The sequence below is a fragment of the Chlorocebus sabaeus genome, chromosome 17 (genome assembly GCF_047675955.1).
Source record: "Chlorocebus sabaeus isolate Y175 chromosome 17, mChlSab1.0.hap1, whole genome shotgun sequence".
NCBI classification, from domain to species: Eukaryota; Metazoa; Chordata; class Mammalia; order Primates; family Cercopithecidae; genus Chlorocebus; species Chlorocebus sabaeus.
This window is the reverse complement of record NC_132920.1, coordinates 30,812,502-30,835,755: the sequence shown is the minus strand read 5'-3', so window position 1 is coordinate 30,835,755 and position 23,254 is coordinate 30,812,502. Positions and strand designations below refer to the sequence as shown.

At 51.1% G+C, this 23,254-nt stretch overlaps 1 protein-coding gene and 1 long non-coding RNA gene across 2 annotated transcripts; both read left to right on the top strand.

The window, feature by feature from the left end:
* The first annotated feature begins 9,359 nt into the window (after positions 1–9,359).
* LOC140708856 (uncharacterized) lies at positions 9,360–13,387 on the top strand. The gene is made up of 4 exons (XR_012089097.1): positions 9,360–11,405; positions 12,306–12,491; positions 12,576–12,608; positions 13,091–13,387. It is a non-coding gene; the product is annotated as an uncharacterized lncRNA (long non-coding RNA).
* A 1,234-nt stretch (positions 13,388–14,621) lies between these two features.
* On the top strand, positions 14,622–22,423 carry POU5F1 (POU class 5 homeobox 1). The gene is made up of 5 exons (XM_073005826.1): positions 14,622–16,863; positions 21,026–21,146; positions 21,405–21,535; positions 21,817–21,975; positions 22,157–22,423. The coding sequence occupies exons 1-5, from the start codon at positions 16,459–16,461 to the stop codon at positions 22,421–22,423; spliced, it is 1,083 nt and encodes a 360-aa protein (XP_072861927.1). The 5' UTR covers positions 14,622–16,458.
* Positions 22,424–23,254: the final 831 nt, after the last annotated feature.

Sequence of the window (23,254 nt, the reverse complement as noted above, 5' to 3'; positions counted from 1 at the left end):
TCTTTTTTTTTTTTTTTTTTTTTTTTTTTAATAGAGACAGGGCCTCGGTCTCTTGCCCAGACTGGAGTGCAGTGGCACGATCATAGCTCACTGCTCAAGGGATTCTCCCGACTCAGCCTCCCCAGTAGCTGGGACTACAGGCACGCACCACCATGCCTGGTGCCTGCCACCACACCCAGCCAAATCATTTTTCTTTTAAGCTTCAGGACACTCTCTGGACCCCTAATGTACTCCCTTTCAATCTATCAAATACTATCTATAGAATACTGAAGTTCATGGCCAGGCGTGGTGGCTCACGCCTGTAATCCCAACACTTTGGGAGGCCAAGGTGGGTGGATCATGAGGTCAGGAGTTCGAGACTAGCCTGGCCAAGATGGTGAAACCCCATTTCTACTGAAAATACAAAAATTAGCCAGGCATGGTGGCAGGCGCCTGTAATCCCAGATGCTCGGGAGGCTGAGGCAGAAGAATTGCGGGAGGCGGAGGTTGCAGTGAGCCGAAATCACACCACTGAACTCTAGCCTGGGCGACAGAGCAAGACTCTGTCTCAAAAAAACAAACAAACAAACAAACAAAAAAAAAACCCAAAGTTCCAAAGGAGGGTAAGCAGGCTGCACAAACAACTTTCGCAGAGTGGATACATAATCAGTGACTTGAAACACCTGCTGGACACTCAAACTAGGACAAAGGAAAGAGAAACAGAATGAGTATATGCTACAAAAACTGGAGATAAGTAAGATTCCTTACTCATATCCTTATCTCCAGTTTTTGGCACATAATGGGCACTCAGTTTATTAAGTGAATAGGCTGCTGTGGAGAAAGGTAAATAAATGGTGGAAAGAATTACAAGGTGATTAACAAATCTGTACACTAAACCCCCGTGACAGGCAATTTACCTCTATAACAAACCTGCTCATATACCCCTGAACTTAATATAAAAGTTTTTTGGCCAGGCGAGGGGCTCACGCCTGTAATGCCAGCACTCTGGGAGGCCAAGGTGGGGGGATCACCTGAGGTCTGAAATTTGAGATCAGCAGGCTGGGAGCAGTGGCTTATGCCTGTAATCCCAGCACTTTGGAAGGCCAAGGCGGGTGGATCACAAGAGGTCAGGAGATTGAAACCATCCTGGCTAACACGGTGAAACCCCATCTCTACTAAAAATAAAAAAAAATAATTAGGCCGGGCGCGGTGACCCAAGCCTGTAATCTTAGCACTTTGGGAGGCTAAGATGGGCGGATCACGAGGTCAGGAGATCAAGACCATCCTGGCGAACACGGTGAAACCCCGTCTCTACTAAAAAACACAAAAAACTAGCTGGGCAAGGGGGCAGGCGCCTGTAGTCCCAGCTACTCGGGAGGCTGAGGTAGGAGAATAGCGTGAACCTGGGAGGCAGAGCTTGCAGTGAGCTGAGATCTGGCCACTGCACTCCAGCCTGGGTGACAGAGCGAGACTCCGTCTCAAAAAAAAAAAAAATTAGCTGGGCGTTGTGGTGGGCGCCTGTAGTCCCAGCTACTTGGGAGGCTGAGGCAAGAGAATGGCATGAACCCGGGAGGCGGAGCTTGCAGTGAGCTGGTATCACACCACTCCACTCCAGCCTGGGTGACAGAGTGAGACTCCGTCTCAAACGAAAAAAAAATAAGAAAAAAGAAGTTTGAGATCAGCCGCGCCAACATGGTGAAATCCCCATCTCTACTAAAAATACAAAAAATTAGCCAGGCATGGTGGTGCCTGCCTGCAGTCCCAGCAACTTGTGAGGCTGAGGCAGGAGAATCACTTGAACCCGGGAGGCAGAGGTTGCAGTGAGCCGAGATCTCACTCCAGCCTAGGTGACACAGTGAGACTCGGTCTCAAAAAAAAAATAAATAACATCAGTAAGAAGCTCACTCCCTAACCCAAAAACCCTCCTCAAATAATCACAATTGTCTACTCTCATCTACCCTGCACCCCATACTCTCCTTCTCCCCACAGTGGCTGAAAGAATGGTGGGGAAGAGAGGAAGAAGAAATTGCCTTAGGCCTTCTCCCTCTTCTAGGGTCTCTACCTTTCCAGTATTTTCTTTTAAAAACTTTTTGCTTTTTTTTTTTTAGACATTGTCTTGCTCTGTCACCTGTAATACCAGTTACTTGGGAGGCTGAGGCAGGAGAGAATCCCTTGAACCCAGGAGGCGGAGGTTGCAGTGACCTGAGATCGCACCACTGCATTCCAGCCTGGGCGACAGAGAGAAATAAAATAAAATAGAATAAAATAAAATAAAATAAGTAAAAATAAATAAATAAATAAAATAAATTTTAAAAATGGGCAGGAAGATGTCTGAACATAAAAACACTTGACGCCACAGCGACCAAGGAGAGACACCTTAAACCTCAAATTCTCCTTTTTTTTTTTGAGACGGAGTCTCACTCTGTCGCCAGGCTGGAGTGCAGTGGCTCTGGCTATATCTGCTCACTGCAAGTTCCGCCTCCCGGGTTCAAGAGATTCTCCTGCCTCAGCCTCTCGAGTAGCTGGGATTACAGGTGAGCGCCGGGGTTTCGCCATGTTGGCCAGGCTGGTCTCCTACTCCTGACCTCAGGTGATCCGCCCGCTTCGGCCCGCACAAAGTGCTGGGATTACAGGCGCGAGCCACCGAGTCTGATCTCAAACCCCAAATTCTTAAGTATGGGTGAGCCCAATCACTCCTCCCACTGCTGAGGAGAGACGCTTGGTTGGACTGGATTTAACCCAATGGGAGTCAAGAAAAAGGTAAAGTCCCGCCTCCATAGCAGCTCCGGTCCAATGGGAGCCTCCCGGTATGTTCAGCTGGGTGCTGGGGCGGACTACGCTGGCTGGGAGCACTGACTGGGAGCATCGCCTGTGATATCCACGGGACTGGTGGCAGGGGACCTGGACCTGAGCGAGAAGTACCAACCCCGGCCGCCCGCCATCTTGCACCTCCCCTCGTCCTACTGCTGTCCTTGCTGGTGACGGTTCGTTCCGGAAGTCAGGCCAGTGCGTGCGGGACTCTGCTCCGCCCTCCATACCTGCTAAGTGTCCCCCTCCCCGATAACGTCTGACCCTGCAGCCTGGCAGCGAGAGTCCAGCCCTCCGGGGAGACTGAGGCCAGGTGCCACCACCACCACTGGAGGCCTGACGATGCCTTACGCGGGTGTTGAGTCGTAGGGGGACTTAATTATGTAGCACCTCTCCCCTTCCCCGAGCCATAACCTTCCCCAAACTGTGGCCTTTATGAGGCCCCTTGGGAGCGCTTTTTGGAGCCCAGGGAGGTCTGGGGCGATGGAGCTTGCACGATAAAGTCAGGCTTAGCGGGTAGGTAGGGCTTCCTCTGAAACTGGTTATCTCTGGTAAGTAATTGTCCCATGTCTCACACTTGAAGATTAAACTTGGCTGTTGGAGGTCCTTATGCCCATCATCCTAGGACTCTGGGAGGCCGCGCTGGGCCGAGGATTGCTTGAGTGCAGGAGTTGGAGACCAGCCTGGGGAACATGACGAAAACCTGTCAATACAGAAAATACAAAAAAATTAGCCAGGCGTGGTGGTGCACGCCTGTAGTCCCAGTTACTCTGGAGGCTGAGGTGGGAGGATCATTTGAGCCTGGGAGGCAGAGGTTGCAGTGGGCCTCATGATTGTGCCACTGCACTTCAACGTGGGTGACAGAGTGAGACCCTGTCTCAAAAAAAAAAAAGAAAAGGGAAAAGGAGCCAATGATAGCAGCTATGTTTGTTAAAAATATACATATATACACATATACGTGTGTGTGTGTATATATATATATTTGGAGACGGAGTCTCATTCTGTCACCAGGCTGGAGTTCTGTGGCACAATCTCGGCTCACTACGACCTCCGCTTCCCGGGTTCTAGCGATTCTCCTGTCTCAGCCTCCTGAGTGGCTGGGATTACAGGCATGCAGCACCACTCCCAGCTAAGTTTTGTATTTTTTTAGTAGAGATGGGGTTTCGCCTCGTCGTGGTTTTTAACCTGGATTTAAAAATATATTTTAACGTGGCCGGGCGCGGTGGCTCACACCTGTAATAGACTTTGGGAGGCCGAAGCTGGAAGATCATGAGGTCAAAAGATCGAGACCATCCTGGCTAACACGGTGAAACCCGGTCTCTACTAAAAATACAAAAAATTAGCTGGGCCGGGTGGCGGGCGCCTGTAGTCCCAGCTACTCGGGAGGCTAAGGTAGGAGAATCGCCTGAACCCAGGAGGCAGAGGTTGCAGTGAGCTGAGATCGCGCCACCGTACTCCAGCCTGGGTGACAGAGCGTGACTCTGTCTCAAAAAAAAAAAAAAAATACAGATTCTTGAATAGACAAGGTGGCTCACGCCTGTAATCCTAGCACTTTGGGAGGCCGAGGTGGGCAGAACACTTGAAGTCAGGAGTTTGAAACCAGCGTGGCCAACATGGTGAAACCCCATCTCCTATCTCTACTAAAAATCCAAAACAATTATCCGGGTGCTGTGGCCAGTGCCTGTAATCTCAAGTACTTAGGAGGCTAAGGCATGAGAATGGCTTGAACCCAGGAGAAGGAAGTTGCAGTGAGCCGAGATGGCACCACTGCACTCCAGCTTGGGCAATAGAGCAAGACTCTGTCTCAAAAAAAAAAAAAAGACCGGTACGGTGGCTCACGCCTGTAATCCCAGCACTTTGGCAGGCCGAGGCGGGTGAATCATGAGCTCAAGAGATCAAAGGCATCCTGGCCAACATGGTGAAACCCCATCTCTACCAAATATACAAATATTAGCTGGGGGTAGTAGTGCATGTCTGTAATCCTAGCTACTTGGGAGGCTGAGGCAGGGGAATCGCTTGAACCTAGGAGGCAGAGGTTGCAATGAGCCAAGATTGCCCCACTGCACTATAGCATGGTGACAGAGCCAGACTCTGTCTCTTGAGCTGGGTATGGTAGAACGTCCCTGCAGTTCCAGCTACTCAAGGGGCTGAGGTGGGAAGATCACTTGATCCCAGAGTACCAGGCTGCAGTGAGCTATGATTGTGCCTCTGCATTCCAGCATGGGCAACGTAGCAAGCAAGACTCCATCTTTTGTTTTGTTTTTTGTTTTGTTTTTGAAATGGAGTTTCACTCTGTCTCCCAGGCTAGAGTCACAGCAACCTCTGCCTGCCAGGTTCAAGCGATTCTCCTGCCTCAGCCTCCCAAATAGCTGAGATTACAGGCACATACCACCACGCCCAGCTAATGTTTGTATTTTATTTATTTATTTATTTTTTTGAGATGGAGTTTCAGTCTTGTCGCCCAGGTTGGAGTGCAATGGCGCAATCTCAGCTCACTACAACCTCTGCCTCCTGGGTTCAATCCAGTTAGTTTTTGTGTTTTTTTGTTTTTTTTCTCCGAGACGGAGTCTCACTTTGTTGCCCAGGCTGGAGTTCAGTATCATGATCTCTGCTCACTGCCACCTCCTCCTCCCAAGTTTAAGTGATTCTCCTGCATCAGCCTCCTGAGTAGCTGGGATTAGAGATGCGTGCCACCACGCCTGGCTAAATTTTGTATCCTTAGTAGAGATGAGATTTACCGTGTTGTCCAGACTGGTCTCGAACTCTTGACCTCGTGATCCACTCGCCTTGGCCTCCCAAAGTGCTGAGATTACAGGCGTGAGCCACCATGCCCAGCCAAGACCCCATTTTTGAAAAACAAAATATAGGGCTGGTCACAGTGGCTCATGCCTATAATCCCAGCACTTTGGGAGGCCGAGGAGGGTGGATCACCCGAGGTCAAGAGTTCAAGACCAGCCTGGCCAAAATGGCGAAACCCCATCTCTACTAAAAATACAACAAGTAGCCAGGTGTGGTGGCACGTGCCTGTAATCCCAGCTACTCGGAAGGCTGAGGCAGGAGAATCACTTGAACCCGGGAAGTGGAGGTTGCAGTGAGCTGAGATCACGCCATTGCACTCCAACCTGGTGACAGAACGAGACTCTATCTCAAAAAAAAAAAAAAAAAAAAAAGGCTGGGCACAGTGGCTCACACCTGTAATTCCAGCACTTTTGGGAGGCTGAAGTGGGTGGATTGCCTGAACCCAGGAGTTTGAGACCAGCCTGGACAATATGGCAAAACCCCACTCTACAAAAAATATAAAAATTAATTGGGTGTGGTAGCACATGCCTACTGAGGTGGGTGGATCACCTGAGGTCAGGAGTTCGAGACCAGTCTGACCAACATGGAGAAACCCCCTCTCTACTAAAAATACAAAATTAGCTGGGTGTGGTGGCGCATGCCTGTAATCCCAGCTACTTGGGAGGCTGAGGCAGGAGAATCGCTTGAACCAGGGGACAGAGGTTTTGGTGAGCCAAGATTGCGCCATTGCACTCCAGCCTGGGCAACGAGAGCAAAACTCTGTCTCAAAAAAAAAAAAAAAAAAAAAAATTAGGCAGGCAGATCACCTGAGGTCAGGAGTCAGGAGTTCGAGACCAGCCTGGCCAACATGGTGAAACCTGCCTCTACTAAAAATACAAAATTACTCCAGCCTGAGTGACAGACCAAGACTCTGTCTAAATACATACATACATACATACATACGTATATACGCAAATAATTTTGGACCCAACCCTTCTGAGTCAGGCTCTTAAGGGAAAAGGCCTGAGAAACAACCCAGGTGATTCTCAGGCTCCTGGGAGCTTGGAGAGCACTGTACTGTACCCTTTTACCTCTGTCAGGAGCTGGTTTTCAGGACTTCCCTGCTGAATAGAGGGAATAACCAATGGATCAAGGGGGTTGGAGGAATCAGCTCTGAACAGGAAAAGAGATGGCCCCCAAGAGGGAAGCACAGCCATAGACAAGTGGTAGGGTGAGTGTCAGGGTTAGCCCACCACCTCTGAGTGAAAGTCAGAGCCATCTCTGAAATAAAGGAGTAGAGCAGCATGGTAGATGGTTTGAGGCCAGGGTAAGGGTTTAATGAAAGGGTTTAAGTGGTGTTTGGAGAAGGGAAGATGGGTCTTCCCTCCAGCGGACCATCTCAGGAAGGCACTGGGAGGTGGAACTGCAGGAGGAGTACAGAAGTGCTCCAACCTTCCTGTTCCAAGTGGGTCAGGTGAAGGCAGGGTGTGGCGGGAGATGAGGGTGGAGACAGCAGCCTTCAAGGGTCCTTGTTTAGCTTGCTAAGGAGCTTGGGAACCATCCTGAGGACAAAAGGGGAATCCTTAGAGGAGGAGCAGAGAGGTATGCAGTCTGATATGTATTTCTGGATAGATCACTCTGATTATATCAAGGAGGACAGATTTTAGATGCTTAAGACTGGAGGGAGAGAGACCAGTTAGAAAGACTCTGGCTATAATCCAAGCAAACTATACTATGGGCTGGTTTGGTGGAGGTAGAGGAATGTCCAGATTCAAGAAACAGGAAGTTAAAAATCAGCAGGGCTTGGTGACTGTTTGAAACTAGGGGGTGTGAAGGGAGACAGCAGTCTAGGATAAACACCAGATTTGCCGACTGTTTGGGAATATCCAATTCTGTTGTAGAAGACAGGAAAATAAACAGGCTGGAGGGGACTCAAAAGAAGTGTTGCACATAGATAACTAAATTAGTCATCTGTAGATAGTACAACATATTCGTGTGTACAGAGATTGAAAGGGACAGAAGGATTGAGTAGGGACTAAATATTCACAGTACCCTGAATACGTGAGACGTGAGGCACTCAGGATTCATGAAGTCTCAATTTGATGGGTATGCACACTGCATGGCCCACAGTTCAGCTGGTGTGATCATTCCACCCAACTTGCACCCTCTCCCGTGTGTTGACCCAACCCAGCACTTGGCTCCTGCTTCTCAGAATGTGTTTTACCTTTATTTAATAAACCATGTTATTTGAGTATTTAAATTTGGTCCATGAGCCTTTTTGTTCCATGACCTCTCAGATTGCTTCATGCTGTTGTACCAGGAGGCTACATTGAGGTAGTTGCCCACACCTCAACCCAGTTCTGGCTTGAGTAAGCAGGCGGGTGAGAGGATGATGCCACCCAGCAGGGGTATAGGATGAGAGGCAGGTTGTTCCATGGCTAGGGCCAAGAGGAAATATTCAGTTTGGGATGTGTCAGATTTGAGGCCATATGGAACCTTAGGTGCAGATGACCAACAGGTAGTTAGTTAGTTGGATATACTGTGAAGAGCAGGGATGTAGAGATTTGGGAGTCATTACTATTTAAAACAATGAGTCTAGATGAGGCCCTGCAGGGAGACAAGAGGTTCCCTTCCCATTGTTCAGTCCGCATTCCCCTTACCCACTCCTTTGGTGCCCTAAAAAATAGTCACACAGCCTCACCATATAGGCACCCTGTGCAGTGTCTCCCAGGCAAGACTCCTGTTGGAAAATAACCCTTTCCCATCATTCTCTTTTCCTCAGCAACCCACTCTCTGCACTACAACTTCATTGCTCTTTCCCAGTCCCGCCCTGGGCAAGCCCCTTATGAAGTCTCAGGCCATCTGGATGACCACCCTTTCTTATGGTGCTGCAAGGAGGGCAGGTGGGCAGAGCCCCGCACATCCTGGGCTCAGGCCAGGGACCTAAGAGCTTGGGAGAAGCTAGTTCTCAGACTGAAGGCCAGAGCCCAGCACCTTGTCACCATCCTGAGGAGCATCATGGCACACAACAACCAGAGCCAAGGTGATTAGGCTTGGGGGCTCAGGAGGAGGCAGGAAAGAGAGAAGAGCTCAATATAGGCCTGAAGATATGCAGCTGCATTCATTATTGTTCAGCTAAGATGCATTAAGCTCTGCATGGGGCACTGTGCTGGGCACTCAGATACCACCCTGCTTCACTGAGATCCTGATGCTATCTCCTCCCACCTGGAGGAATTCATCCCTGACCCAGACCTTGTTTTATGTACCCAGTGGTGCCAAAAGGACTGGGTCTTAGGTATTAGCAAGAGTAGGACAGAAGTATAAGACCCTCACCCTTTCCCCCAGTCAAGGAATAAGTCTCTAAGAAATAACCCACAGTCGCCGGGCACGGTAGTTCACACCTGTAATCCCAGCACTTTGGGAGGCTGAGGCAGGCAGATCACAAGGTCAGGAGATCGAGACCATCCTGGCTAACATGGTGGAACCCCATTCTACTAAAAATACAAAAAATTAGGTGGGTGTGGCGGTGTGCACCTATAGTCCCAGCTGTTGGGGAGGCTGAGACAGGATAATGGCATGAATCCGGAGGCAGAGCTTGCAGTGAGCCGAGATGTCGCTCACCACTCCAGGCTGAGCGACAGAGCAAGACTGTGTCTCAAATAAATAAATAAATAAATAAGCCACTGTCCTTAAGCTCTCAAGCCTTCCCTTCAGGTGAAAATAGTCCTTTTTTTTTTTTTTTTTTTGGTCTTATTGCCCAGGCTGGAGTGCAATGGCACAATCTCGGCCCACTGCAAACTCTACCTCCCAGGTTCAAGCGATTCCCCTGCCTCAGCCTCCCAAGTAGCTGGGATTTCAGGCACACACCAACATGCCTGGCTAATTTTTGTATTTTTAGTAAAGATGGGGTTTCACCATGTTGGCCAGGCTAGTCTCAAACTCCTCACCTCGTGATCTGCCCGCCTGGGCCTCCCAAAGTGCTGGGATTACAGGTGTGAGCCACCACACCCGGCCAGGTGAAAAAATCTTATCCATCTTTCTCAAATCCAGGAAATGGGAAAAACTGGCCTTTTTCTGACATTCACCTCCTGCCACCACCAGTGGTTAATAAGAACCCTGGTGACCTGAGCAAAATATATTTCTAACCAATATTGTTTTTTTTTCATCGAGCAAACATTTAAGCCTAGTAAATGCTGTTCATTTTGCTGTTACCAATAATACACCTTACAATAGCAGCTACTAGTTCTTGATTTCTTATTGTTAGGTCCTACATTAACACTGGCAAGGATTATCTCATGTAATCCTTACTTGTGTGGTAGAGACTATGCTTATGTCCCGTTGCTAAATGAAGAAAGCAAGGCTTGGAGAGATTCCGTTACATTTGCCATGGGCATATAGCCAGTAGCTGGCATGTAGATCAGGGATTTAAACACAGTGCTGTCTGTGCTGGGCCTTCAGGAGGGCGGGTGGGTATGTGTGGCTGAACAGTGCATGCTGGGTACCTGGGAGGGAGCCGCTTGCTGCAGGGGAGGGAGGGTGGATGCTGCGTGACTTTAGTGGGGATGTGGATGACAGAGAAGATATGTCTTGGGGAATGAGTGAGGGTTTATCAGAGAAGGGAATTTCAGGCATTTTGGGAGGAGGTAGGATTGGAGGTGGAGAGAGCCACTGTTTTGCCCTCTTGTAACTTTGGAGTTCTGGGGTTTTGAGTTTTCAGAGTCACACACCCTCCAGACCACAGTGGTCTGTGAGTTGTTGAGGAACCAGAGCAGCTGGGGACACTGGCACTACAACTATGATGGCCAGGACTTCCTTCTTAGCACACTTGAGTCTTTCACCTCCAGCAAAGGCCAGCCAGAACCAAGCCGAGCTGCAGAAGAGGAGAAGGAAAGGAAACAATGCTTCCTGACCTAGAGCTGCATCTACCCTCTCTGGAAATACCAGAAAGCTGGGGTGGGACCACGGCCCACCGTCGGTAGTTGATAGTTGCGGACTGGTCAGTATGGGGAAGGTGGAGGAGCTGAGGGCACTGTGGGAGGGATGGAGTGCTGGCCCCTCAGCCAGCCTTCAAAACTCCAATACCCATGTCCTCAATGAACACAGCTCTGTTGCTGACCGTCCTAGCCACTCTGCTTGCCTTTCCTCTCCCGTGCTTGGTCAGCCCTTTTCCCACTTGGTGTTCAAGTTCTGACCCAGGGCTGAGCACCCAAGGGCTCTCAGGGTGGGGCATCACCTACAGTCACCATGGAACACAGTGGAATGGTGCCTGAAGTCCTGGTGTGGAGGATGTATGGCAGCTTGATAAGACCAGAGGCAGCCAGTTTGTCTAGGAGGTCTTTGCCACCACTTTTCTCTGTCCCACTAGCCCCTTTGGTGCATGGGACTCTGCAAAGCCCCTGGAGAGGAGCCATCCCAACATGCTAGGCCCTTGACTTCTATCCTCCAATGTCCAACTAACTTAGCTGAGGATGGCCTGCCTCAGCCCCCAAGTCCCTGGAACCCTAAGCCACTTACCCCCTGGGGCATGGCACTGCTCAGAGTCAGCAGTCCGCTGTGATCCCTTTGACGTGAGCATAGATTCTCCTGTCTGGTGACGCACCGGGCTGATGCTGAGTCTTTGTGTAACCTCAGATGAGCAACTGGGGTTTGGAGGCATGTAGCAAAGGTAGGGAGCCCGGCTGGTCTCACAGAGACCCACATACTCTCTTGCCTTTCAGGGCCTCCCCACATGAAGCACCCCCCAGTCTGGATCTTCTGTGGGCTTCTGGCTTCCGCAGTGGTTGTTGCGGGAGCTGCAGGTGCCTTCCTCTGGAAGAAGTGGAGAAAGGGCAGGACAGCAGGTATGCTCAGAATATTAGAGCTGGAAGCAACCTTAAGCATCACTGGACATCAGTCTCTCTGGGAGGCTGGGGCTTGAGAAAAGAAATTTCAAGAAGAGCAGCCTAGGGAATATGAAGAAAGGGGAGTGAGTTAGGGTTCCTGTTTCCTCTCTAGCTGACTTATGTTGCCTTCTCCCAATATACGTATACATTCTCTCCATCTCTCTCTGTCTTTGTCTCTCTCTCTCCCTCTCCTTCCTCCCCCATCTTACCCATGAGAAGTTTTACTTCCTGAAGTATGTTTCTTTCTTCTTCTTTTTTTTTTTTTTTTTTTTGAGATGGAGTTTTGCTGTTGTTGCCCAGGCTGGAGTGCAATGGTGCGATTTCGGCTCACTGCAACCTCCGCCTCCCGGTTCAAGCAATTCTTCTGCCTCAACCTTCCAAGTAGTTGGGATTACAGGTGCCCACCATCACACCTGGCTAAATTTTGTATTTTTAGTAGAGACGGGGTTTCAGCATGTTGGCCAACCTGGTCTCGAACTCCTGACCTTGTGATCCGCCCGCCTCGGCCTCCCAAAGTGCTGGGATTACAGGCATGAGCCACCGTGCCCAGATATGTTTCTTATAAACACCCAAGCAATGAAAACCAAATCAAAACTGGGCTCTCAAACTCCTCCTATCTCTCTCTCTTTTTTACTTTTTCTTTTTTTTTTTTTTGAGATAGAGTCTCATCCTATTGCCCAGGCAGTGCAGTTGCTGAGTGCAGTGGCTCGATCTCAGCTCACTATAATCTCTGCTGCCCAGGTTAAAGTGATTCTTGTATCTCAGCCTCCTGAGTAGCCGGGATTATAGTCATGCACCACCACATGCAAAACAAACAAACAAACAAACAAAAACCACCATTTTTTCTTGTATTTTTAGTAGAGACAGGGTTTCACCATGTTGGCTAGGCTGGTCTCGAACTGCTGACCTGAAGTGATCCGCCCACCTCAGCCTCCCAAAATGCTGGGATTATAGGCATGAGCCACTGCTCCTGGCTTCCTCCTATATCTCTTGATCAAACTTCAGGGGAAAACCTGCCAGATTCCCCAGGAAGGCTGCTTGGAGGTAGGTGGCGGGGTACAGGGAGGCCTGTGCCAACTTCTCATTGAACACCACTTCCAGCTTTCCTACCCCCATTTCTCTTCACAGGTGTGCTGAGAGAAGTCTACATTCCCATGTCAAGTAAGTGGGGTGGGTAGATGGGAGGGCATATGAGAGTGGGGCAGCAATTTTATGTCTGAGTTGGAAGGAAATTTAGAGTTCATTTAGTCCAAATCCTCTTTACTGGGTGAGGAAACTGAGGCACAGGAGGGGGAGGTGCTATTAGCCAGGGAGTCAGAGCCAGGACTTAGAACCTGGTCCGCACCTCCTAGTTTGTTCCTAACCAATCCTCCCCACTCCTCTTGCTCTCACCTCTGACTCCCTATAGGCTACAACTAGAGTTGACTCCTCTATTTGAGGTAAGAGTGTCTGGATTTGGGATAAGGTGACCTCAGTTTGCAGGTCTCATGGGGGAGATCAGAGGTTCCATTGTTGAGAAGAGGGGACTTGGTCCACAGTGAGCAAAGGAATCTGTCTAAATTACTATTAAGAGAGATCATCTCCCATGGTGGGCCAAGCCTGAACCCTCAGCCCTCCATTTCTTCCCTTTCTTTTGCCTTCAGATTGACAGGCCTAAGAAGTCAAAATAAGTGGTTTCCTAGACCTGGTCGAGAGCAAGTCTCTATTGGTCCCAACTGAGTTTTTTCAGCTGTTTTTTCAACCATACAGCACCCCATCTTCCAGTGAGGGGAAGGGAAGACTGGGCTGACAGCAGCAAGGCTGCTCATCTCACCTCTCCCCATCCAGCCATGCCAGCCGCCACACCTGGTGGGGAGAGGTGGGCCTCACCTGGGTCCCCTGGCAGTGCTCTGTGAAGGGTCTTGACATTGTACTGTCATAATAAAGGTGTGTGTGAAGTATCTTTTTATGGTGACTTTCTAAGACCCAGGGAATCGTGGGACCAGTTCTGATGACTCAGCCTGGTTTCCAGTCTCCTCCAGGCCCTACGGTGGTCCCCAGCACTGGTCCGGGCCTGGGAGAGCTGACCTTGGCTGAAGTGAAGCCACCTACCCTTCAGGCATAACAGGACGGTGAGACGGAAGGAAAGCATGCCTCAACCTCCCATCAACCCTGAGCACCCCAGGAGGGGGCCGGCTAGAACTCTAGGCATGCAGGAGGCTGACCCCTGACCTGGCTCATATCCAGCCACAAGGCAGCCAGGGCCCCAGGCACCCACCCCTTGTCTGCATCCCTCTGGGGAATGGGCCTCTTGCCCAAGCCAGAAATACACCACCCACAGTACAAATTGTAATCTAAAAACAAGAGGGTGGTGTTGAGTGGGGAAATTGTGGAAGGTGTTTTAGGAACCACTAGGAAAATGGGCAGCAGGGACTCTCTGGACTGGCTTGGGGAGAGCGCTTTTGGGGAACCTGTAGGATGGCAAGCTGAGAAACACTGGCGTGGAGATTCCAGCCAAATCCCAGGCCTGCCCCTCCCCCTCCTCTGGGAGGCCGTCTTCTTGGCAGACAGCAGAGAGATGCATGACAAAGGTGCCGTGATGGTTCTGTCCTGGGGACTGAGATGGCTGGGGAGGGGCCTCCTCCTGTTCCGAAGCTTGTTCCTCCCACCCCCACCAGGCCCCGTAATCTACCTGCCTTTTGGGCAGTTAAAGGCTGAGAAGTGAACACAGCTCCAACCCCACTGCCTTGTAGACCTTCAGGCAGATCTGTAGCAGGTATTGAAATGCACGCATACAATTAGGCTCAGAAAGTCTACACAGACAGGAGATGGGCACATGAACAAAGGCAACATGACAGAGTGGGGGAAAAGGCTTAAAAGACTCACGGATGCTACCAAGATTAAGACAGCTGGCCACAGGACACCCATCCCCTCAGAAGGCAGAGCCAATGACCCCAGCAGACAAGCCCAGGCAGGGCTGAGCCTGGAGCCTGCAATGAGAAGCCTTACTTAAATCGACAGAGGGCAGCGTGCCCAGTCCAGACCTGGCCTTCTGGCCTTCGAAGCTGCGGGGATCCCTGGCCCAGAGCCCCCTCTGGAGCCCCCAGACTTACCCCAGGCCCTCCACTGCGATCAAGTTTTGGGAGCAGACAGACAAACATCATCTCTCACAGACAGGCATTCCGTTGGCTATTCTCTTGCAAACAGAATCAAGCACTAGGCCAGCAGCATGAGCCTCAGGATACTCGGGCCAGGCCCAGAAAAACAGACCCTGAGGGGGAGCTTAGGGCAGCCTTCCTGCACCCCTCCACAAATCACTCTCCACCTCCTCTCCATCTTTCTGCCAGCCAGCCCCACTAAACAAAGCACATCCCTCAATCTGGGGGCTGGGGGAGGGATGCACAATGAAGCTGGATGCCTGAGTCCCCCAGAGGAAGGAGGAACTAGATACCTAGGTCCCTGTGGGGGGCCCTTGGTGCCCGTCTGAGGCTCAGTCTTTGAGGGGATTGTAGAGGGGGGTTGCTGGAGCTCCTTTTAGCGTCTCTGAAGGGGATTCTGTGTGAGGGGATTGGGACTGGGGGTTGGGGAGCAGGAAGTAGTCCCCAGGGGAGCCATCCAGGCCCATTCAAGGGTTGAGCACTTGTTTAGGGTTAGAGCTGCCCCCTCTGGGGACTGGGATTGTCCAGCCAAGGCCATTGTCCTGCCCCCTTCCCCCAGTCCCTCCCAGGCTTCTTTGAACCTGAAGTCAGATATTTTTTTCTCCCTACCCCTTGGTTTTCCCCACCCAGGGCCTAGGGCTGGAGGCCTGGGCCAGGGAGGTGGGGGAGGGAGAACGGGGCCTACTGTGGTATTAGATGTCTGAGTTTTGGTTGAGAGGTGAGCAAGGAACCTGATGTGCAGGTTCTATAGTGGAGGGGGCCCCAAGCGGGTGTCAGATCCCTCTGTTTGGGCAAAGGTTGGGAAACTGAGGCCCAGTCAGTCCAAACCTGGTCCTTTGAGGGGAAGTAGGAGCCAACCCCTCAGTCTGTTAGATGAGGAGACTTCAGAGTATGATTCTGGAAAAGGGGTGGGAGGGATACACACGGAGGCCCAGTCTGGCAGTCTACTCTTGAAGATGGGGTGAAACTTGGCAGGCTGGGCAGATGGTGCCAGGCAGATGGGGTGGCTGGATTTGGCCAGTATCTGGATGGGAATGCCTAGGGTTCTGGATGGGTCAGGGGGAGGGCATCAGGGAGCAGCTGGCCAGTGTGCTTATGCTGTTGATGCATTGAGGGATAGCTCCACACACACATTCAATAAATTTGAGGAGCTGAGAGGGTGACTGGCCCCCCGTGAAGCACAGTGCCAGAGGTCTTTGGAGAGGGGGTCAAGCACCTGGGTTCCTGAAGAACATGGTGGTGTAGGAGTGATTCCAGACAGCTGGGATGTGCAGAGCCCCAGAGAATGCCAGGGCGCAGGTTGGGAGTTGAAAGTTGGGTGTGGTAGCTCACGCCTTTAATCCTGACACTGGGAGGCAGAGGCGGGAGGATCGCTTGAGGACAGGAATTCAAGACCAGCCTGGGTAACATAGCAAGACCCCATCTCTACTAAAAATAAAACAATTAACAGGTCGAGGTTGTCCAAGCCTGTAGTCCCAGCCACTCGGAGGCTGGGGCAGAAGGATTGCTTCGGCCCAGTAGATTGAGGCTGCAATGAGCCATCATTGTAACCCACTGCACTCCAGTCTGGGCAACAAAATGAGACCCTGCCTTTAAAAAAAAAGGTTTCGGTGGGGGACCTGTGCCAAGGTCCTGGAGGGGCGCCCAGTTGTGTCTCCGGGTCGTCCCCTTCCACAGACACCACTGCCACCACCATTAGGCAAACATCCTTCGCCTCAGTTTCTCCCCCCCACCTCCCTCTCCTCCACCCATCCAGGGGGCGGGGCCAGAGGTCAAGGCTAGTGGGTGGGACTGGGGAGGGAGAGAGGGGTTGAGTAGTCCCTTAGCAAGCCCTCATTTCACCAGGCCCCCGGCTTGGGGTGCCTTCCTTCCCCATGGCGGGACACCTGGCTTCGGATTTCGCCTTCTCGCCCCCTCCAGGCGGTGGAGGTGATGGGCCAGGGGGGCCGGAGCCGGGCTGGGTTGATCCTCGGACCTGGCTAAGCTTCCAAGGCCCTCCTGGAGGGCCAGGAATCGGGCCGGGGGTTGGGCCAGGCTCTGAGGTGTGGGGGATTCCCCCGTGCCCCCCTCCATATGAGTTCTGTGGGGGGATGGCGTACTGTGGGCCTCAGGTTGGAGTGGGGCTAGTGCCCCAAGGCGGCTTGGAGACCTCTCAGCCTGAGGGCGAAGCAGGAGCTGGGGTGGAGAGCAACTCCGATGGGGCCTCCCCAGAGCCCTGCACCGTCCCCACTGGTGCCGTGAAGCTGGAGAAGGAGAAGCTGGAGCAAAACCCGGAGGAGGCAAGTGAGCTTCGACGGGGTTGGGGTGTGGGGAGGTGGTCATGACAGGGCACCTGATGGGGAAGTGGTCACCTGCAGCTGCCCAGACCTGGCACCCAGGAGAGGAGCAGGCAGGGGCAGCTGTCCTGGCCTGGGAGGGGTGTGTATCGACTGCAGGCAGCCCTGGTAGGCAGGGGCCAGGTGGGAACTGGAAGCTGGAATTCAGAGACAACTGCAGGTGAGGGCAGAGAGGCCTGGGAGAGTCGGAAGTTGGCCCAGGCTGGCCTTTGCTCTGGCCCAGCCCTTGTCAGGGTCTCTCACATTTCCTAGGCCTGCCCAGGGTCAGGTCATTCATTACCGGCCCAGCACCAGACTCAGCTTGGGGTTGGTTTGAGCTCCTTTTCCCACCCTGAGTCCTGCTTGACCCTTATCAGACCCAAGATCTTGGCCTTAGGGTTAAGCAGAGCCTGGGGGTAAAAACAGTGCTTATCCCAGGATTATTGTTCCTGAAAGTCTAGGGTGTGGCTCGTTTCTGATTGGGGCTCCTGTTTGGGCTGTGTGTGTGCACGTGTGGAGCTGGGTTTACCTGCAGTCAAGTATAGGGCTTGTCTTCCCTTGACCTGTGCCTCAGGCCAGTGACTTGCCACTGTGTTAAGGTGCACACCCTGGCACCCCTTGTGGAGAGCTGGATTTTGATTGACTTCAGCCTCGGTTCCAAAGTTGTAAACAAGAAAAATGGTGAGAGATTTCTCCAGGCCATTCCCCAAATGTAGAGCTGCTGAGGGATTGAAGGCATCCAGCCCTGCTGAGGACTATTAAAGATGTATCTTCCAGTCCTTCAAGGCGACAAGTGTAAGCAATTAGAGATTAAGTACTAAGCCTTGAGACCTCACAAAAAGGTGTGACTGGTTTCTGGAGTGACCGAGAAGCCCCAGCCTCTTTGCAGGAGGTCACTGCTGAGCCTTGAATGATAATGGCTGGCAATTGTGGTCCACTTCCTAAGTGCCTGGCTGTGTGCTCCGTTTATACATCATTACCTCATTAACCAGCACAAAATCTCCTAGGGGGAGGTATTATTATCCTATTTAACGGGTTTTAACTGCTAAATGATGAAGCAAGGATTTGGACCGGTGTTTACTTTATTCCAAGTCCCCAAAATAGAATTTGGAAAATCTAAGATAGCAGAGGGCATTTACCAGTTTGAGTTATTGGCTGAGCAGAAGTTGGGAATGAAAACAGCCTATTTGAAATTGATATGATCAAGCACCCTTTGAGGCTTCAGGACTACAAAAAGGCCTTGTTTTTTTTCCTCACTAGCTGTGCTCCTCTGTCCCCCGGCAGCCTCACTGGCGTGCCCCAGGGCTCAGTCCTTCAACCTCTGCTCAATTTACCCTTCTTTCCTCTCACCCACCCTCGAGGCTTAAATGCCATTTAGACGCTAGATGACTACCGCGTCTTCTGTCTGCTGTGATGGCTCCCTGAACTGCTCCACCCCGATCACCCAGTTGCTCAAGGCCAAGCCCAGTCATCCTCAGTTTCTTTCACATCCTACATCCTATCCTTAGGAAACATCCTGAATCAATCACAACCTAACCCCCTGCCCTCAGCCACCATCATCTCTGCTGGGATTACCGCAGTAGCTTCTCGAATTCTACTGCTTCCTCCCTACTGTCTGTGGCCAACATGTCAACTAGAGGCTGGGCACGGTGGCTCACACTTGTAATCCCAGCACTTTGGGAGGCCGAGGCGGGCAAATCACCTAAGGTCAGGAGTTCGAGTCCAGCCTGACCAACATGGAGAAACCCCAGCTCTACTAAAAATACAAAATTAGCTGGGCGTGGTGGCGCATGCCTGTAATCCCAGTTACTTGGGAAGCTGAGGCAGGAGAATCGCTTAAACCTGGGAGGTTGTGGTGAGCTGAGATCGTGCCATGGTACTCCAACCTGGGCAACAAGAGCGAAACTCACAAAAAAAAAAAAAAGAAAGAAAGAAAAGATGAGACCGGGTGCGGTGGTTCACCCTGTAATCCCAGCACTTTGGGAGTCCAAGGTGGGCAGATCACTTGAGGTCAGGAGTTTGAGACCAGTCTGGCCAACACAGTGAAACTCCATATCTACTAAAAATACAAAAATTAGCCGGGTATGGTGGTGGGTGCCTGTAGTCCCAGCTACTCAAGCAGCTGAGGCAGAATAGCTTGAACCCAGAAGGCAGAGATTGCAGTGAGCCGAGATCAGGCCACCGCACTCCAGCCTGGGTGACAGAACGAGATTCCATCTTGGGGGAAAAAAAAAAGTGAGAGATGATTTCACTAGGACTAAAACAAAGTCACTAGGTCCGCAACAGGATCTACCTAGCCACCAGACCAGCTTTGGGCTCTGGCAGGCCCACTTGAGGGCCTTGCCATTCTTGTCCTTTGCTCAGATAATCACATTCTCTGTCTTTAAAAGTGTCACCGTCCTCCGTAATCTCCTTCCCTCCTTTACCCTACTTCTGTAGACTGCTTTATTTATTTATTGTTTTTTTTTTTTGAGACGGAGTCTCACTCTGTCCCTCAGGCTGCAGTGCAGTGTTGCGATCTTGGCTCACTGCAACCTCCACCTCCTGGGTTCAAGCAATTCTCTTGCCTTAGCCTCCTGAGCAGCTGGGATTATAGAGGAGTGTCATGATGCCTGGCTAATTTTTGTATTTTTAGTAGAGATGGGGTTTCACCACGTTGACCAGGCTAGTCTTGAACTCCTGACCTCAAGTGATCTACCCACCTTGGCCTCCCAAAGTGAAGGGATTACAGGCTTGAGCCACCGCTCCCAGACTGCTTTACTTTTTTCCATAACTTCTTTTTAAACAGAGGCAGCGGTGGTAGGGAAAGGGGCGTCACAGGTCTCACTATGTTATCCCGGCTGCTTTCCAACTCCTGGGCTCAAGCAATCTGCCCGCCTCGGCCTCCCAAAGTGCTAGGATTACAGACATGAGCCACTGTGCCTGGCCATTTTTAATTTTATTTCCTTTTTTATTTTTCAGAGCAGGAGTGGAAGTTTATTATTAAAAAATTATAGAGCAGGAAAAAAAGGAAAGTGCACTTGGAAGAGATCCAAGTGGGTGACTTGGAGAACAAGTGCCACACAGCACTTCTGTCACTCTGGGCGTCAGGGCCCTGTCCACTTTGTATAGCCGCTGGCTTATAGAAGGTGCTTGATAAATCTCTTGAATTCAAAAATCAATTAGGATGCCTCTATAGTGAAAAAGATACAGTAAAGATGAGGGATAATCAATTTTAAAAATGAGCAGTAAGTACACACAAAGCACTTTATTCATTCTTATGACACCTGTTGCTTTTTTGCTGTGTTTGGGTATACGCATGCCATGTCATAGTTTGTGGGGCCCTCAAAGCAAGCTGGGGAGAGTATACCGAATTTAGCTTCTGAGACATGATGCTCTTCCTTTTTAATTAACCCAGAACTTAGCAGCTTACCTATTTCTCTAATGTCAAAACGTCCTTAGACTGGGGGCGATACTTGAGTGAAAGAGAATTTTGCAAGTATTAAATGAGCTAGCTTCTTTTTTTGTTTTGTTTTTCTTTGAGACAGAGTCTTGCTCTGTCACCCAGGCTGGAGCGCAGTGGTGCGATCTCAGTTCACTGCAACCTCTGCCTCCCAGGTTCAAGCGATTCTCCTGCCTCCTCCTGAGTACCTGGGATTACAGGTGTATGCTACCACACCTGGCTAATTTTTGTATTTTTAGTAGAGATAGGCTTTCATCATGTTGGCCATGCTGGTCTTGAACTCCTGACCTCGTGTCTGCCCAACTCAGCCTCCCAAAGTGCTGGAATTGTAGGCGAGAGCCACCACGCCCAGCAAAGAGCTTCTATCCTTCATAACCTGACAGGTGTTCTCCTCGAGTCCAGGGTCTCTCTGTCCTTTCACAGTGCTCTGCATCCCCTGGATGTGCCAGTTTCTGGGGGAAGACCAGTCCCTTGTTACATGCATGAGTCAGTGAACAGGGAATGGGTGAATGACATTTGTGGAAAAGTTATTTCTAGAAGTTAGGTGGGCAGCTTGGAAGGTAGAAGCACTTCTACAGACTATTCCTTGGGGCCGCACGTAGGTTCTTGAATCCCGAATGGAAAGGGGAGATTGATAACTGGTGTGTTTATGTTCTTACAAGTCTTCTGCCTTTTAAAATCCAGTCCCAGGACATCAAAGCTCTGCAGAAAGAACTCGAGCAATTTGCCAAGCTCCTGAAGCAGAAGAGGATCACCCTGGGATATACACAGGCCGATGTGGGGCTCACCCTGGGGGTTCTATTTGGTGGGTTCCCCTCAGCATGTTCTGACCACATCTCCCTTCTAAGGAACATTCCTGAATCTAGGCCTTTTCCTCCCCATCAAGGAAGTGTGGGAGGCACAGGGGCAGACTCCATCCTCACCCATGAAGAGGAGTGGGGAGAGGGAGAAGATGCTTGGGCTTTGAGCGCCCTCTGGGAAGAGGTGGGAAGCTTGGATCTCAGGGTCACAAGGGCCCTGCATGCTCCCTCACTTTGCTTCTCCTTTGACTGGCCTCCCCCAGGGAAGGTGTTCAGCCAAACGACCATCTGCCGCTTTGAGGCTCTGCAGCTTAGCTTCAAGAACATGTGTAAGCTGCGGCCCTTGCTGCAGAAGTGGGTGGAGGAAGCTGACAACAATGAAAATCTTCAGGAGGTGAGGGTGGGAGGGGGATGCATGGGGACCTTCCCTTTCTTGGCCTAATTTCCATTGCTTCCATCCCTAGCTTGTAGCTCTCCGTCTTTGGTGCAGTGGTTCTCAGTGGGATGGAGTAAAATTCCTCAGTTCTGCTGGGATAAGGTCCAGAGCCAACCCTTCCAGGATCCTGCCTTTTCACACCACCTGGCTTTGCTGACACATCTAGTCACAGACCCCCTTGATGCTGTTACTCAGCAAGTCCAAAGCTTGCCCTTGTCACCCCCTTCCCACCTGCACAGATATGCAAAGCAGAAACCCTGGTGCAGGCCCGAAAGAGAAAGCGAACCAGTATCGAGAACCGAGTGAGAGGCAGCCTGGAGAATTTGTTCCTGCAGTGCCCGAAACCCACACTGCAGCAGATCAGCCACATCGCCCAGCAGCTTGGACTCGAGAAGGATGTGAGTGCCATGTCTCTCTGTGGGCTCCATCTCTTTCCCATCACCACCTCGCTCTCCCTAGCTCTGGCTCCTCCTCCAACTGCTCTAGGGGCTGTTGGCTTTGGACAGAATGTCCAAGCAGAGTCAGGCCCATCTCAGCTCATGGTCTAATGTCACTCTCCTTTCTGTCATCCACTTGCAGGTGGTCCGAGTGTGGTTCTGTAACCGGCGCCAGAAGGGCAAGCGATCAAGCAGTGACTATGTACAACGAGAGGATTTTGAGGCTGCTGGGTCTCCTTTCTCAGGGGGACCAGTGTCCTTTCCTCTGGCCCCAGGGCCCCATTTTGGTACCCCAGGCTATGGGAGCCCTCACTTCACTGCACTGTACTCCTCCGTCCCTTTCCCTGAGGGGGAAGCCTTTCCCCCTGTCCCCGTCACCACTCTGGGCTCTCCCATGCATTCAAACTGAGGCGCCTGCCCTTCTAGGAATGAGGGACAGGGGGAGGGGAGGAGCTAGGGAAAGAGAACCTAGAGTTTGTGCCAGGGCTTTTGGGATTAAGTTCTTCATTCACTAAGGAAGGAATTGGGAACACAAAGGGTGGGGGCAGGGGAGTTTGGGGCAACTGGTTGGAGGGAAGGTGAAGTTCAATGATGCTCTTGATTTTAATCCCACATCATGTATCACTTTTTCTTAAATAAAGAAGCCTGGGACACAGTAGATAGACACACTTATCTTGGTTTGTCCTTCAGTTACAGAGGTGGGGATGGGAATATCCAATGCTCATTCATACCCAAGTGAACCTGAAACCAAGGTGCCATTGAAACTCCTTAAGGTCACGCAATGTCAGAGGGAGAGGTGGGATTGCAGCTAAGTTTATTTGTACAGGGCCCTCTTATAGGCTAGTTCCCAAAAGCCTGTGACACAAGAGCTTTTGCCCATAGAATCAGTCACCATGTAGCTGTTACCTGTTCAGAGCTGGCTTTTTGCTTTCCCCACCCTACTCTGGAATTCTTCCCCCCCCCCCCCCGCTCCCCCCAGACGGAGTCTCTCCCGCTGTCACCTAGGCTGGAGTGCAGTGGTCGGATCTTGGCTCACTGCAAGCTCCACCTCCCGGGTTTACGCCATTCTCCTGCCTCAGCCTCCCGAGTAGCTGGGACTACAGGTGCCGCCACCACTCCCGGCTAGTTTTTTTTGTATTTTTTAGTAGAGACGGGGGTTTCACCGTGTTAGCCAGGATGGTCTCGATCTCCTGACCTTGTGATCCGCCCGTCTCGGACTCCCAAAGTGCTGGGATTACAG